The sequence below is a fragment of the Artibeus jamaicensis genome, unplaced genomic scaffold (assembly GCF_021234435.1).
Source record: "Artibeus jamaicensis isolate MK-2021 breed Jamaican fruit bat unplaced genomic scaffold, CSHL_Jam_final contig_889, whole genome shotgun sequence".
NCBI lineage: Eukaryota > Metazoa > Chordata > Mammalia > Chiroptera > Phyllostomidae > Artibeus > Artibeus jamaicensis.
The window spans coordinates 1,725,943-1,744,344 of NW_026522005.1; the positions used below are offsets into that span (position 1 = coordinate 1,725,943).

Genomic DNA, 18,402 nt, shown 5'->3' on the forward strand with positions numbered 1-18,402 from the left:
GACTAATACAAACAACAGCAAAAGTCAGCCTGATAATATCAAGTGCTGATAAGATTAGGGAGCAATGGGAATTCATACACCTTGCTGATGGGAAAGCAAAATAATACAGTCATCCTGAAAAACAATTTGGCAGGTTTTTAAAATAAAATGATATATATACTTATCAATCTAGGTATTTAGTCTAGAGAAATTTGCTTTAAAAACTGTAAGTACATGTTCATTAATAATTTTCATAATAGGCCCTAACCAGTGTGGCTGAGTTGGTTGGGCATCACCCCACAAAGTGAAAGGTCACTGGTTTGATTTCTGGTTAGGGCACATGCCTGGGTTACAGGTTCAGTCCCTGGTAGGGGCACATATGAGAGGCAAGTGATTGATGTTTCTCTCCCTCTCTCTTTCCTTACCTTCCTCTCTCTCACAAAATCTTAAAAAATATAATTTTTATAATTGCTCCAAACTGGAAACAAAAATATCTTTCAACAAGTGAATGAAGAAACAAATTGAGGTATATCTATACATTTGAATACTACTACTGAACTGTAAAAAGATAAAAACCATTGAGAATAGGTCTGTCCATAAAGTATCCAGCCGTGTGTGTGTGTGTGTGTGTGTGTGTGTGTGTGTGTATAGTTGGATATTTTTTCATATATATATATGAAAAATATATGGTTGAATACTTTTTCATATATATATATGAAAAATAGAGACATTTATTGAAAAAGATACAAGGTACAAAAAACATTCTAATAGGAGAATGATGCCTCAGTCCCCTTCAAAGTAGGCACCTTGGGACCTGACAGTCCTAGTCACCATCAGCTGCCCTGTCATATTTTCCTGAATTTCATTGATGGTCTGAAACCTCTTCCCTTTCAAAGGTGATGTTAGTTTGGGGAAAAGCCAGAAGTCACAAGGTGTCAAATCTGGGCTGTAGGGCGTTGAGTCACCTGGGTGATTTGATGTTTCACCAACTCTGCATGAGACATGATGCATGAAAAGTGCATTGCCATAATGAAGCTGCCAATCACCAGTTGCCCGCAGCTGTGGCCTTCTAAATCATGTGAACATGATTTAGACATGTGAGTGTGAGGCAGTCCCCTAGTACACAGGCTCACTCAATGGCATCTACCACCCCCACCGACAAGTACAATGAAGTCATCATTGTTCACACATGTGCATTCCAGTCCACTCTCCTTGGCTGCCAGGTTACACTGATGTCATGCAAACCATTCTCATCATATTAATAATGATTGGACTTTTTCCTGGACAGACCTCATACGTGTAACAACGTGGATGAATCTTAAAAGTATTGTGCCGAATAAAAGAAGACAGTCTCAAAAGATAATATATCATATGATTCTATTTATATGATGTTGTGGAAAAGTTCACTGGCTTCCAGAATTTTGGGTGGGAATGTGGGTTTGACTACAAAGAACAACAAGAGAGCATTTTGGGTTATTAGAGCTATTCTATATCCTGATTGTGTTGGTGGTCACACAAATCCATGTTAACACATAAAACTGTAAACAGGAAAAAGTGAATTTTATAGTATAACTCAAAAAGTAAAAATTAAACAAATTAATATTCATGTCATGGGAATATATATGAACACAATAACAAACTAAAAAATAAAGTCAGCCTATTTCTGGCAGAAAGTGACTTTAATTTAGCTGATTAGTTTGAAATTGAAAACTGGGTTTTACCAATTAGGTGTATTCTATAGAAACTGGATGAATTAAATTAACAGCTCAAAGTTTTGATACATATACATTTAAAGCACATGATAATATGAAAATCTTCCTATCAAAATTACTTTATTAGCAAAGATTAATTGAAATTAATATTTGTTTTCCTAGTTCTTTCTGAGTGTATAAGATTAACCACAGTGCCTCGAAGTAAAATAGGATAGACATTTGATAAATCCTCAAAAAGGCTCATAAAATTGAGACTATGAAGACTCTAATGTTTGGATAATAAATTCATATTCCAGTAAAGTAATTTCCAACTCTGTGCCTTCAAAAATGGAAGGGGAATCTAATCAAGTTGCCATCCAATCATTAAAAATAATTTTAATGACATATTGTTACTATATGACTTTTGAAAGGAAACTGGAAAGTTGTTCTCATTCAATGCCATTGTAATAAAATTCCTTCTATTCCTATGAACAAAATTATGTGAATTTTCAAAATACTACAATCTAGAAGATAACAAAAATAGGAATAGAATTAATGACAAACCCTGTTACATCCTATAAAAACCAATTTTAGAAAAGAGAAAAAAAATCTGATCTAATATAGCAAAATGAATTTCCAACAAAGGTCACATTAAAGTGAATAATTATTTATAAACACATAATAAATTTAAAACATAATCTTTATGACAAGTTAATAAAAAATATTCTTTTTTTAATCACTCAATAAGACTCAAGATCTCATGAGTGAGGAAAAAATTTTAAGCAATAATTTCCATTTTAATACATGGTTTTGTTCCAGAGATGTGTGATAAAAATAATTATAAGAATTAGAAAGAGATTACATCAAAATTAAATTCTGTGAGGAAAGGGGAATGAAATAAGAGTTCAGCGAGAAAGCGAACTATGTAAAATTTGCTGAATGTTATAAGAAAAGCTTATAATTTTGAATGGTCCATCAATACCAGGTCACTATGGTTTTTAAATTCCATTGGACACATTTAAAAGAGTAATACAAACTTTCATTTTAAAATGTCAGTTATTATAATATCCTTTAAATTGTATTCTTTGTCACTATTTATAGTTGTCATTAACATGTTTAGATATTAACTTAAAGCTGTGAGAGGGGAATATAATTTTTCAAAGTCCTTTGAGAGTTACACAAGAAAACATATTTAGAAAACCACAGCTCTAAAATATTATGTTGCACTACCTCTGCAATTAGAATGTAGCTCATTTCACTTAAATGTTGCAGGATTTAAGACACAACATAAACATGGATGAGCAGAAGAAAATGAAGACTGAAATTACTTTCCAATTGCTGAGCTCCATGGAGTTGAAGTTATGCAGATTGCAAACGCTGTTTGTCAAAACAAAGTCTCAATTTCAGAAGAGATTCACAGATTTGGACTTCATGGCTCTGAATCATGTAGTAGTCTCAGTCGGCGTCCCAGAGTTTAGAGTTCACACTCCAGGAGGCATGAATTACTAAGCAATTGCTACATCACCGGAGCTCAATTTCAAGGACAACTGATTGAGGTCAAGGAACGATGTCCACCAAAAAGACATAAATAGTATGGTATGTTGGGAATTTTGGGGAGACACATGTTTTGAAACTTAGGACTCAGCCAAGATTTCTATTATATGGGGGGTGGGCAATTTTTTTCAACCACCTGTAAAGATGTATCTGCTATAATTAAATTGACCACTGTGGGGCATATAAAGCTGGATTTAGAATTAGAATAGATAACGTTTTGAATTGGTCCACAAGTGAATGACCAACATTCTTGTCTGAGTGATCAAACTGATTTTGGACCAAAATAGGCTGAGAGCAAAGTACTTATGATTACATATACAACAAAAAAAATCAAACTTTTGCTCTGTAGCTAAAAATTCCTGTATTTAATCATAATCTATAAGACTACTAATGTGGGTTTCTGATTGACAGGCACGATTCTGAACAAAACGTAGATGCCATTGGCCTCCAGTCACCTAACAAAATAACACTCTGCAAGAAGCACAGGATCGGTCTACTGTTTGGGCTTCTGACTTATCAACCTATGAGCCATGCAGCTGACTTGTAAAGAGAATGAGAAGAACGAATGCAGGTGTGGACAAAATACCTTCTTATTTCTGTTTTCACCACTGTGCCACCTCAGGCAAAGCAATATTTGGCAGAGAATAGAAACCTAACCTCAAATGATCTGTAAATAAGAATTACTGAGCCCAAAGATAACAGATAGTATTCAAACACAACCAGAAATCTATTCAGTTTGGCACTGCTTGTTTTTGCTGGGAATGTGGACAATAACATCAAAACAAGACTGTGGCTCTCACAGAAAAACAGCGGAAATCCACAAGGTGAGACTTTCTCATGATTTGCAAACTGAAAAAGGTTGTTAGGGGCTTTAAACTATTTGTTAAAAAGCTTTCAGTTTTTGCTGTGAAAGTTTCAATTCACAGCAAAATGAAATTCAGGTACCAGACAAGTGGATCATGAAGTTTATTAAGAATTCTTCCATGTTCTCAGCTGTGTCCCTAACCAAATCGTAACAGTGATAATGGGAGCTGTTTCTGGTATAGCTTCTCTCCCTTATCTTATGTTTGGCCACTCTCCCAAACATGCCTGTGTTACAACCCTACACTCTCCCAAACATGCCTGTGTTACAACCCCACACTCTCCCAAACATGCCTGTGTTACAACCCTATACTCTCCCAAACATGCCTGTGTTACAACCCTATACTCTCCCAAACATGCCTGTGTTACAACCCTACACACAGGTGCTTCAAAGAACTGAGAGCGGATATCTGGGGCAAGAGCATGGCAAGCAGATGGAACAGAGTAGCTAGAACGCAGAGAACAAAGAGGAAAGTATTAAGAGAGCTGTTAGAGAGGTAACTGGGCATCAGACAATGTCAGGCAGGAGGTCTGCAGATTGACCCTGAGCTCTGTGTGATTGGTGTTCTCCCACAGCTGTGCCAACGGCAGTGCGGATGGAGGGCTCTGAAGGTTGTAAGGGTGGTGGTTTTTCTATTGAGTGAGATGGGTGGCCTATAGAAAACTTGGAGATGTGAACATTTAAGAGGGCAAATGGATTTAAGTAGCAAAAGAGAACCTTTTGCTGTTGTGTAGAGAATAGCCTGCAAGGGCCCAGGGAGGTTTCAAGGAACTTAATAAAAAGCTGGAAGGATAATTCACCCATGCGTTGTACCTGGACCAAGTAGTGGTCCACAACCAGGGTGGTAAACCCTGGTTGGATGTGTATGCTTGACAACAGAGTCAACAGAAGTTTCTGACAGATCAGATATGGTTTGGGAGAAACAGAAGAGTCAAGGGTGACCCAAGGCTTTTGGTTGGAACGACTGGAAGAATGAAGTTATTATTTAGTAAGACAGGAAGGGCTGAGAGAGGGCCAGGTACGGGGACAATATTAGGTCAGTGTCATATATACCACGTTTCACATGCCTTTTAGGTACTAAAGTGGAAATAAGCAGAAGGCAGGGGGTGTGTGTGACCAGCATAAACATATAAATATGCTTGCGGGTCCATAGCTCAGAGGAGATACAGGCCTGAGACCCACAAGGGTAGCTGTCACCAGATGGTGGCATTTAAAGCCATGAGCCCGAAGGAGAGCTCCAAAATAGGAGAGATCCAAGGACTAAGCCCTGGGCATGCTGATATTTACAGGTGAGAGAAGTGATGTGAAAACATCAAAGGAGGAAAAATATAAATAGCCAAAGGAGGAGGAAAACACCTGGAAGCCAGAAGAGAGCTTATCTGGGAGGAGCGAGTGATTTGGTGCCGCAAATGCTGCGGGAAGTAAAGTCAGAGGAGAACTAAGAACTTCCCGTGGGACTAGTGACATCAATGGAAACCCTTGGAGACCTCAAAAACTGCACCTGTGCTTGAGAGGTAGAAACAAAGACATAGGAATATGGTTCTGAAGCTTGGAAAAAAGGAATGAAATTTGGGGTAAAATATAGATGTAAGAGTCATCAGTACTTTTGTGGTCACAAGAAAGCATGAGACTCCCCAGAGAAAATGTACAGAAGGTTGAGGAAAGAGGGTCGAGATTAGGATCCTGTGGAAGACTCACACTTAGGGGTGAGCAGAGAAAAAGGAAAGGGACCAGGGCACAGCCTGAGTGTGGGGGAGCAGCCCAAGACAGTTCTAGAAACCCAAGGCCAAGAACGCTTCACCTGTGGCACGTCTCCCAGGTGTCCACTTTATAGGATATCACACTCACCGGCTGCAGTAGCCACCAGCAGTTCCAAAGGCTAAAGGAATAAGCGCCCATTACCTCACCCCTCCAGTGGGGGTGTAATTCTCAGCCCTATGTTGGACATGATCCCCCAGATTTTCAAATAAGGTTACAATCCAGCTGTCCACTGTGGTAGCTGGTTTAATCATTTATCTTTAGCAGCCATCTCCCTTCGCTGATTCACCTTCCCACCCTGCACTGTCTCACACCTCTCCCAAATGGACCCTTTGTACTCAAATCCTTGTCTCAGGCTTCCTCTGTGCTTACATGTACCCTGGCCTATGAGTTCTTTAAAAGCATGCATTTTTCTTTTTTAAAATTTTCTGTTGAACTTACTGGGGTGATAGTGATTAATAACAGTATACAGGTTTCAAGTGTACACTTCTATAACACATTATCTGTATATTGTATTGTGTGCTCACCACCCAAAGTCAAGTCTCTTTCTGGCACTATCCATCTCCCCTTTACCCTCTCCTACCTCCCCCCCCCCCCCTTTCTCTGTGGTAATTTCACCCCCCTCACCATACTGTTTTCTGTGTCTATGAGGTTTTTTTTTTTATTTTTTACTTAATCCGCTTACTTTTTTTCACCCAGCCCCTGCCCGCCCCTGCAACCTTCCTCCCCTCTGACAGCTGATTCTATTTTGTTTTTTAGTTCATTTTGTTCATTAGATTCCACATGTAAATGAAATCATATGGTATTTGTCCTTCTCTCACTGGCTTATTTCACTTAGCATAATGCTCTCCAGGTCCACCTACGCTGTTGCAAAAGATAAGATTTCCTTCTTTTTTAAGGCTGAGTAATATTCCATTGTGTAACTGCACCACAGCTCTTACCCACTCATCTACTGATGGGCACTTAGGCAGTTTCCAAATTTTAGCCATTATAAATAATGCTGCTATAAATATTCAACAAAGGGGTGCATATATCCTTTTGAATTAGTATTTCAGATTTCTTCAGGTATATGCCGAGAATTGGGATCGCTGGATCATAAAGCAGTTCCGTGTTCAATTTTTGAGGCATCTCCATCCTGTATTCTGCAGTGGTGCACCAGGCTGCATTCCCACCCGGTGCACAAGGGTTCCCTCTCCTCTGCCTCCTCACCAGCACTTGCAGTTTGTGGATTTATTGATGGTAGTCGTCCTGACAGGTGTGAGATGATAACTCACTGTGGTTTTAATTTGTGTCTCTGATAATTAGTGACATCGAGCATATTTTCATAAGTTAGTCTATTGACCATCTGTATGTTCTCCTTGGAAAAATGTCTATTCAGGTCCTTTGTTGATTTTTTAATAGGATTGTTTGTTTGACTTTTTTTTTTGGTGTTGAGTTGTATGAGTTTCTTATAAATTTTAGATATTAACCCCTGTTAGATGTATAGCACTGTCAAATATGTTCTCCCATTCAATGGGTTGTCTTTTCATTTGTTGATGGTTTCCCTTGCTGTGCAAACATTTTTTAGTTTGATGTAGTCCCATTTGTTTATTTTTTTTTATTTTGTTTCCCTTGCCCAAGGAGATATATCAGGGAAAATATTGCAATGAGAAATACCCAAGATTTTGTTGCCTGTATTCTCTTCTTGAATTTTTATGGTTTCAAGTCATACATTTTTCCTTTTCCCATTCTGGGTGAACTGCCTGGTCCACAGAATACGCTTCTAAGTGTCTGTTGCATTGGAGCATTAACATTTGCACAGTGCATTATGGCTGTCAACATTCTTTCATACACATTATCTCATTTAGCCCATAAAAAAATTCTACCACCCAGGTGTTATTATTTCTATTCCACTGTTGAGGACAGAGAGGTTAAAAGGGTTAAGAAACTAGCTCAAGACCACAGTTATTAAGTAAGCAGTCAGGGCTTGAATACAATTCTTCGGAACTAAGTTTGGTGCCCTTGAAAGAAGCATCCACATATGGAAGAAAGAAAATGTTTTTCTAATTTAATTGTTTTAATAATTTAAAATTATAAGTGTAGGAAAATTTGAAGTTCTGGGAAAACCTCATTTTAGTTGACTATTTACTGTAATGGAAAGTGCATGGCCAGTGTTTAGTAACTCCAGGATGCTATCTACAATCATCTATCTCTAGCAAAACATTGGCACTAAGTACCCCAAAGAAATGGTACTGCACAATTTCCCCCAAGTGAACCCATGATTCAGTAGGAAGAATTCAGAGTATGTGTTTTGCCAACATCCTGAAGCTGCAATTTTGCTGTTAATGCACTGAAGTGGTTGCTATCAGCGACCAGAGCTGGAAAAGCAAATGAGGTACTAGGAAAGGAAGAGGAAAATGAAGGAATAAACAGCCGAAGTTGTTCCATGACAGGGGACATCTCTTAAGATCCACAGAAATACCTTTTACAAACTACTTTCCATATACAATTACAGACAAGGTAGAATCAAGGATTAGTCAGAAAGCTCAGAATGATTGATGGGCCTTGACCTTCAGCCTCCGGAGTTCTCAAAATTCAACTATGGAAACACGCACAAATGTTTACTTTAAAACCTCTGAAGAACAGTTCCCACAGCATGATCGTTGTAGCACACTGTTTATGCTACGGGACTCAGCATCCGCATGAGAAGGACAAGACGGTTGTGCATCATTCTCTATGAGAACAAAACACCTATGGGGTTATGACGGCTTTAAAGGATGCTCAGGGAAGATGAACTGAATTTATAGAGCTGCGCATTGAAAAAAGCAGCCATGACAAGTTGTGGGCTTTGGCTGAATTCGGCCTGAAAAGACCATTCAAAAGCTCTTGTGAGAAGGGGGCTGTAACAGAGGGCGGTGCTCAAGCATTAATAATCAAACCGGGATGGTCACTCCCAGGAAGGTGGGCTCTTGGGTCCATGATACAGCCTGGGCGGGGGTGGGGGCGTGTAATGTGGATGGAAAATAACCTTGGAATGACCTCCCTGAACCTCTGTTTCCTAATTTATAAAATGAAGATGATACTACCTCAGAGATTTACTCTGGAAGCAAAGTGAGCTTACAGCTGTGAAAGTGCTTTGGAAAGAAGAATGAGGTCCCTAATATAAAGGGGGATTACCATTTTCTCGGGGCAATTTTCTTTTCACGAGTGGGAAAAAGAAGCATGAGATGGGAGTCAACTTTTAATCATCATTCATTTCATGGGCTACATAGGAACCTGACTCCCAGCACAAGTTGACATTGCTGAACGCTACAGAACACCGTCTCTCTTTCTCTTTGCCAAGTGGGACCCTTCCCCTTTCCTGAAATTCAGAATTCCTTTATGCAATGACTCCACTCTACTCCATTGACATTTAACCTCTGTACCTTTATCATTTCTGTGCTCTTTTCATACTGTTTCTCACATATGCACATACCAGATTAGGTTTAACACCCCTTAAAGCAGGTTGTTATTATTACTATTATTATTATCATGAAGTACTTTACAAAACTCCAAGTGCTAGAGCAAGGTTTCTCAAAAGCAGCACTACTGACATTCTGGGCCACATCGTCTTTGGTTGTGGGGGCTTTCCTACTGAGTATGACAACAAAAATGTCCAGTCATTGCCAAATGATCCCAGGTGGGGGCTGCAAAATCATCCCTGGTTGAGAACTGCCACACGGGATGGGTATAAACTAATATTATGAACACTGTAATTATTTTATTTCTTCAGATCACCTATGTTGATGCTCTGGACAGAGTAGGAACTCAAATAACATTCACTGAATAAATGAAAAAAGGACTTTATTGGTTCTGGTTATAAGTGGCCCTACAGCATAAACCCTTTTTATGATTAAGACTTGTATCATATATTATATGATAAATACTTTCCTACTTGGCATATAGTATGTTCCTAGTATATGAACATATTTTTAGTAATTATATTCTTTTACACACACAAAGATCATAACTAGCAGTAGCTTCATCTTTAGCACACAAATTATGAACCTATTTATGATGGCTAACATCTTATTTATCTACCAAGTACAAGACAGAAAAATTAAATTCTAGAAAAATGCTGCATCATTTTTCAAGAATTATTATTAGGCCCGTTTTCAGAAAATTAATTCTACATGCGAAACATTACAACCAATACTCTAAAAAGATTATGACAAGTACAGGATCACAGATGAGTATACATACCAAATTTCTATCATCTTTAAACTTAAGTTTTTAAAAAATAAATGGATCATTAATCTTTTCCAAGATCAGAAGATTAGTAATGTCTCCTGATATTTGGAAAACCCATATTAAGTGGCATTTCAGCTTGAGCTATTAAAGACTACTGATATTAGTTTGATTTTCAAGAACTAATACTTTTTGACCGTCATTGTTAAAGAACACAGCTGCTATTTTCATTTGCACATTTTCTCTGCAGATTCCAAAGTCCTCAGTCAACAGGCTGCAGTTTCCAAGTGACCACCAACAAAGTGTTCTTATCGAATGAGGGCAAATGCAGACAGAGGACAGAAGACCTGAGTGCCTTCTCTTTCAGATACAACCACTCACCCAGCTGATGGCTTATGGCTATGTACCATGTTTTGGAGGGATCCTCATTTAGTAGCAGACCTCTACAAATCACTACGCGAAAAAGAAAGAAACTTCTCCTTCTGACTGTGATGTAGTAACAATGCCCCCACCAGGTAAAAACTGAAAAGCCAGATAAAACAAACAAACAAAAAAACCATCTATTTAAAGGCATCTGATAGCTGATGTGACTAGTAGGTGGTGAGTAGCTAAGATCTCAGAGAGATTATAACCACACACACACATACAGCCCATTGTTGCACATGCCTTTTTCCCTTGTGGAACCTGCTGATTCTTGGCACGGTGCTAAAAACCGAGAATCTGGACATGGAGCCACTGCAAAGAGGCAGAGAAGCCAGTAGAGTTTTGGAAATCCCACAAAAGGGCAGAGAGACAAAAGTCAGTGTTCTGGTTCTGCCAAAGGAACTTGGTATGAAAGGGCCAAGTACACACTGAGAAAGGAGACACAAACAACCCAATTAAAAAATGGGCAAAGGACCTGAATATACACTTATCCAAAGAGGACATACAGAGGGCCCAGAGACATATGAAAAGATGCTTAGCATCACTACCCATCAGAGAGATGCAAATTAAAACCACAATGAGATATCACCTCACACCTGTCAGAATGGCCATCATTAGGAAATCTATAAACAACAAGTGCTGGCAAGGTTGTAGAGAGAAGGGAACCCAGGTGCATTGTTGGTGGGAATGCAGACTGGTGCAGCCACTGTAGGAAACAGTATGGAATTTCCTCAAAAAATTAAATATGAAACTGCCTTTTGATCCAGCAGTTCTGTTGCTGGGTATATACCCTAAGAGTCCCAAAGATCCAATTCAAAAGAACTCATGCACCCCTATGTTCACGGCAGTGCTATCTACAATAGCCAAGTGCTGAAAACAACCTAAGTGCCCATCAGTAGATGAATGAATCAAAAAACTGTGGTTCATTTGCACAACAGAATACTATGCAGCAGAAAGAAAGAAGGAGCTCCTACCTTTTTGCAACAGCATGGATGGAACTGGAGAATATTATGCTGAGTGAAATAAACCACTTGGTGAAGGACAAATACCATGTTGATTTCACTTATAAGAGGAATCTAATGAACAAAATAAACTAATGAGCAAAATAGAACCAGAGACATGCAAACACGGAACAGACTGAAAGTGACCAAAGAGGAGAGGAGAGGAGCATAATGGTGGAAAGAAGGGGAAGGGGCTCGTTACAGAACATATATGAATGACCAGTGGACATGGACAACAGAGTGGGGAATGACTGTGGGGGTGGGGGTTGGGCTGGGTGGAGGAGGGCAAAGCAGGAAAACTTGGGACAATTGTAATAAAATAACAATAAAAGTAAATTAATTAAAAAAGAAAGAAAGAAAGAAAGAAAGGAGACATAGACAAGCGGCCGAATCCAGAAGGATTTCCCCTAAGGCATTTGCCGCAAAGAGCAATAAGCAGAAATTTCTGCAAAATTCTTGCTAAAGTGAAAACATCAGCAGTCCTATTGTTCTCTAAAGAAAAATATTAGAATTTGGGATGGCCCAAAGAGGTGCAGAATGCAATAAACATCTCAGTTGCTCAGTTGGGTCCACCGAAGAACGGTACCCTCAGAAAGGAAACAAACTACAGGTAGGTGGACCCTTATAAACACAGCAGAATCAGCTCAAACTCTGATTGGATCAAGGTGATTGCACTCTATGTGCCTACCCTTCAGGGGAGAATTTGATACCACTACTGTCATCCAACAGCCTATAGCGTCTTCAAGTTCTGCCTCAGTGCCTCACCCAAGGCACACCTCTCCAGGACCGTAGCCAGTGACTGCCTGAGGTGGGATAGAAAGGCCTGCCCACCTTAACTAGAGGATACCTTCTGAGAAATACACGTTAGGCAACTCTGTCCCTGTGTGAACATCACAGAGTGCACTTACACAAACCTGCATAGCACGGCCTCCTACACACCTGGGCTGCATGACACACTCTATCGTCCCCAGGCTACCGCTTGCACATCATGCTACTGTACAAAACAACACAAGGTTAAATCAAGAACAAGAGACGGGGATGCAATCAAGAGGCACGATATCCGCAAGATGCAGGAGGCTGCTGCCACTGTAACCTGGCGTTCGGTTTTACAAGAGACATTTTTCACAAGTAGAGCACATTCTGAAATATGATTAAAATTATAGTTTAATTTAATGCATAAAGCAGTAACACATAGTCATGTATTATCTTACCAAGTATTATGTGTCGTACATAATTATATGTGCTATTCTTTTTTTTTTTATCTCTAGAGGGGAAGGGAAGGAGAGAGGGAGAGAAATATCTGTATGGTTGCCTCTTGTGCGTCCCCCACTGGGAACTGAACTGCAACCCAGGCATGTGCCCTGACTGGGAATCGAACCCCAATCCTTTGGTTTGCAGGCTCGCGCTCAATCCACTGAGCTACACCAGCCAGGATATGCTATTCTTTTATACAACAGGAAATGCAGTAGGTTTATTTACACCAGCATCACCACAAACACGAGCAATGCACTGTGCTATGAAGTTTTGACAGCTGCAATGTCACTAAGTGATAGGAATTTTTCACCTCCAGTATAACCTTTTGGGACCATTGTTGTACATGGGGTTGATTATTGGCCAAAACATCATTGTGCAGTATAACACTGTAAACACCGGGCTATCTTGGCCCAACATGGAGCAACTCTCCACAGAGCTCCCCATGGATTGAGCTAGGCTTTAATGGGCCTGGATCTTATTTCAACACCTTCCTCTGCCAAGTCCTGCTTTCTCTCCCTTTCCTTTACCCAAAATGCTGATACCTAATAAATGCCCCGTGCAACCAACTTCATGTGAGTGACTGCTTCTGGAAACCCAGCAGGTGACAACTGCAGGGATGGGCCAACAGAGTAGGTGATAAGATGGGGTTCTTGATCTGGATCACTCACAGCTGGGATGGCGGTGAAGGGAACCTCACTGACGTTTACGTGGAGAGAGACATTCCCTGGCATAAGGGGTGGTCCAGTTTTTAAAACCCTCATTGGGGGTGAATTGGAATAGTATATGTACAGAAAGAAATACACTAAATGGGGTTACTAATCAAGGGTTTGAGATGTACAGAAAAAAAGGAACTATAAGAACAATAGATTGGATGGCTTACCGCTAAGAATCAATGTCCTAGAAAGAGATAACTCAAAACTACAGGCAACTATAACTCATGTGTGAAAGCTGAAGGGCCTCTCTAGTAACTTAGAAAGAGGTTCTTCCACACAGAACAGTGGGATCTAAAAAGCTGAGGACCAGAGAGGATAAAAAATGCAGAGCCACTAACATTAAGACTTTCTATTCCATCATAGGCACTAGTAAGAGGGAGAAAAGGCAAGTCACGGAATGGGAAATCTTCACAATACATGTATCCCACGGATTGTATATTCAGAACACATAAAGAACTCTTAAGTTGAGAAAATAGACAGACTACCCAATCAAAAAATGGGCAAAATATTTCAACAGACACTTTGCAAAAAGGATATTCAAATACAAAAAATTTTTTAAATCAATCAATTTAATCGGGAAAAACAACTTAAAACCACAAAGTGTTGGCTGGTATATCGGTTAGAGCATCATCTTGATACACCAAGGTGGTACGTTCAATCCCCAGTCAGGACTCATATGAGAATCAACCAATGAATGCATAAATAAGTGGAATAACAAACCAATGTTTCTCCCTCTCCCTTCTTTCCCTCCCTTCCTCCCTCCCTTCCTCCCTCTCTCTCTCCTTTCTTTTCTCTCTCCAAAAATCAATAAGTAATAAAACCAAACTCATGGATATAAATCTAATAATTATATATCATTTCTACATAGAAAATCATGAAATGTGTTTGAGAAAAAATGAAGATTTTAATAAGGAAAGACATATTCTGCACTTATGAACTAGAACACTCAGCACTTTAAAGATGTTATGTCTCCACTAATTGACTTATAGATTTTGTGCTGTTTCAACGAAAATCTCAGGAAGTTTTTCAGTATGTGTGTAAATTGACAAGTAAATTACAAAATACATGTGGAATTACAAAGGGATATTTGTAATTGAAAACAACAAAGTGGGGGGACTTGCTATTTCTAGATATTAAAAAGAAAACCTCAAAGAGACACCACAGTGCTACTGTCAGAACTGCCAACAGGAAAAAGGCAAAGGAGACCAAGTGCTGGGGAGGGTTTGGAGCCCCTGCCATCATCACACACAGCTCATCAGAGGATAAATTGGTACAACCACTCTAAAAACTCCTTTGCTGAACAAATACATAACCGTGCTCAATCAAAAATGGGTCAAAATCACCATAGCATCACTATTCATAATAGCTGGAAACAACTCAAATATCCATCAACAAGAAAAATTCATTGTGGTATATTCTTATATAAGAATACTATACGATAATGAGAACAAATAAACCACAAGAAGATGAGAACATAATGGATCTCTTAAAATGATGGTGAGCAAAGATAGCTGGATACAAAAGGAGTACATACAGTATGATTCCACTGATATCGAGTTCAAAAGTAGGCAAAACTACCTAAGGTGCCAGAGACAGAAAGAGGTAATTTGGGGAGGGCGAGATGCCTGGGAAGGGGCTTGAGGGAGTTTCTGGGATGCTGTTAATATTCTGCATTGGGATGCTGATTACATGAGTCTGGGCAATTTGTTAAATTTTTTGTACTGTACACATTACTTGTATGCATCTTTGTATGAATAATATATTGGATTGGCCAAAAGGTTAATTTGTTTTTTTTCCAAAAGATGGCTCTACTCGTGCTTAGTTGTCTATAACTTCATTTGAAGCGATTTTGTTAGAGTACATTGTGACAGCTGTCATATCAGCATGCATTTAAAAAAATCTAAATTCGTGAATTTTTGTGTCGCCATTTTAATATTGAATATGGAAGAAACTACAAAACATTTTTGGCATATCACGTCTTATTATTTCAAGAAAGGTAAAAACACAACTGAAACGCACACACAAAAAGATTTGTGCAGTGTATGGAGAAAGTGCTGTGACTGATCCAACATGTCAAAAGTGGTTTGCAAAGTTTCATGCCACAGATTCTTCACTGGACGATGCTCCATGCTCGGGTAGACCAGTAGAAGTTGATAGTGATCAAATTGAGACATTAATTTCTATTCCATCATAGGCACTAGTAAGAGGGCCTTATAAACATTATACCACATGGGAGATAAGCAACATACTCAAAATATCCAGATCAATAAAGTTATTGGTGAAAATGAAAAATGTGTCTTTTATTTTATAGAAAAAATTAACAGGACTTTTTTGGCCAACCCAATACTTCAATTAAAACACTTTCACAAACTGAGCGAAACACAGACACCTACATTGCTTTCCTTTTTCCTCCTCCGGTGAGAAGCAACTCCTGCCGGCGGTGCTGCTTTCATTGTGGTTTGGAAACTGGGAGCAGTTGAGGAAGGTGGGCCAGGAGGCGTTCACCATCCCCAGCACCGGCTCACAGCCCTGTTTCGCTGCCTCACAGAACGACCAGCAGGGCAGGGGTCCGTGACTAGAAGAAAAGAGAAAGGTGACAATTACTATTTTTACAGACTACTTTTTTTTCAGGTATATTTTTATTATGTTGGCAACAAACAATTAGAAAAGAAAATTAAGAAAACGGTATCATTTGCCATAACATCCAAAGGCATTAAAGGTTGCAGAGGATACAGCTCAAAAAGCACGTGACCCTTCTTCACAGAAAAGTACAAAATAGAAAAGAAATTGGTGACAGAAGTTAAGAAAGACTTAAATCATCAGAGGGCTACACCAGGTCTGGAACCGGAAGAGCATTATGCAAATGCAAACTGTCCCCTACATTTATCCACAGGTCGAACTCAAGCTCTGTCAACAACCCGGCACTATTGTTCTGTGGAGACTGAGCAAACTCCTCCTAAAATTTGTATGGAAATGCCAAGAGTCCAGAGTAGCCAGGAAACCTGCAAGAGGTGGAGCCCGCGGAGTTCCCCGCCCCCGCCCCCACCATGATAATACCCTGGAGGGACCCCCGCCTGACCCAGTGCCTCGTGGTGGGGATTTACTCTGGTGATGGGACTGTGGGAAAGCAGTGTGAACAGACGGGGGCAGGGAGCACGGGCACATGCCCCCTGCCTCCCTGCGGAGCGTCATCGAGGGCGCTCCTCTCCAGCTGGATCCAGAGACACGCTGAGATGTTCCCTGCGGGGGCGCCTGGAGTCTCGGGCCCCTGTGGTCTGACCCCAGCCCCAGTGCCTAGCACACACTCCTAAACCCCTGGAAGGCAGGCTGAGCAGGTTGCAGACTACTCTTTGAAAAAATGATGTAACTGAAGTTGGCCACCAGGGCTGCAATATTATCTTAATTTACAGTTACTATGTCAACAACTAAAATTTCTACATTCAGTCCTGTAACAGGAGGGTCAGGCACCTTAACGCCATGGTTCCAGAAGGAACTTAGTTCTATAACATAACATCTATCTACTGTAAAAGCGTTGACTACCCCAATATTTTTTTTTTAGATTTCCCATACTAAAGTAAATCTGGCCATCATAAAATAGCTCTACTTGATATCAACAGGAGTAAATTAACATGAAAATAAAGGCCCCCAAATTGGAAAGGCAGAAGTAGGTCACAAAATAGGTTAATCTCATTTCTTTTTCTTCCCTTTGAGAATTTCAAAGTATCTCTGAGAGGCAGACAGGGAGAAAGTTGTTCTTTAACTTCCACTGCCTCCCTGGAATAGAAACATGAAAACAAGGGGCAACTCAGTTCTCAATATTTACGTGGAGAGCGGGAGCTGAAGCCATATTTAGAGCATGCGCAGTAGAGCAATGATGCAGGAGGGCGACGCTGTGGAGCGCTTTCTCTCCTGTGGTAGAATGTGCAGGGCGTCTCTCAGTGGCTCGCTCTCTGGATGTGTGGTCCATGGTCTGATGTCTTCTGCTTTCACGCTTCTTTTGGTTGCAAAGTCATGTTGATGTCGCACAATTTCTTGTAAACATGTTTTTCTTCATTTGGATACACACATGTTGTTTTCCTCAGTCCGGATAGGTACACGTTGTATCCATCAGCTCTGATAGGCACATGTTTATGTCAGTTCTGATAGGAACATTTTGTTTTGTGCAACCTCAATAGGTACATGTGGTTTATGTCGCTCTACTGTGCATGCTCTGAGAGGGTGGTGTTGCCCTTCAGCTATGCAGGTCTTGTCCGCCAGGCTGTATTGTGCGTGCCGTGGGGCTAAATCGATCCCCACCCCCACCCCCGAGTCATTGCTCTACTGTGCATGCTTTAAACAAGGCTTCAAATCCTGCTCTCCACATTCATCTACAGTTACAAACAGTGTGTTTATCTACAGTTTATAAACAGGTATTATCTTTTCAGATTTCTATTTTATCTTCTGCAAAATAGAGAAATACAAAAACTGTCTAGAGCTCATCTTTATTCACCTGACCTGCAATTCAAACACTCCTGGTTCCACAGCTCTGTGTCTGGGGACTATGATGCTACAATGTCAAAGCCATGGGCTTGTTCTCTTACAGACCCAGGTGGCTTTTTCTGCTTTGCAGCTAGAGACTGCATCTCTCTCCCTGACTGGTGAACAAGCTGGCAAAGGCATTTCATATGGTTTTAAGAAAACTGGGAAAGAAAATATACAAAGCAAAGCACACACTCCACAAATGTAGGGGACTGAATTTCAGAGCCACACAACAATAGACCTGTAAGAAATCTTACACAACACCTCACTCAAATCCTTCATTGGAGACAGGGTCTGATTCTGGGTTTGACTGAAAGTCACACAGCTCTTTATCTGCAGAAGTGGGAGGAGAATCCATTTGTTTTGGCTTTTAGTCTATACTCTATCTACTCTCCTATACTGTCTATTCTCATATAAGGACCTAATAATTGGGCTTTAGAAGT

At 40.0% G+C, this 18,402-nt stretch overlaps 1 protein-coding gene across 5 annotated transcripts in view; it reads right to left on the minus strand.

Annotated features, from left to right (window-relative positions):
- Positions 1–18,402, minus strand: part of CORIN (corin, serine peptidase) — a 185,525-nt gene that overhangs the window by 89,500 nt on the left and 77,623 nt on the right. For all 5 annotated transcript variants that reach the window (XM_053654913.1, XM_037164757.2, XM_053654911.1 and 2 more), the window contains exon 5: positions 15,835–16,016. In XM_053654913.1, coding sequence (XP_053510888.1) covers positions 15,835–16,016 — 182 coding nt within the window. The remainder of the gene's footprint in view (positions 1–15,834; positions 16,017–18,402) is intronic.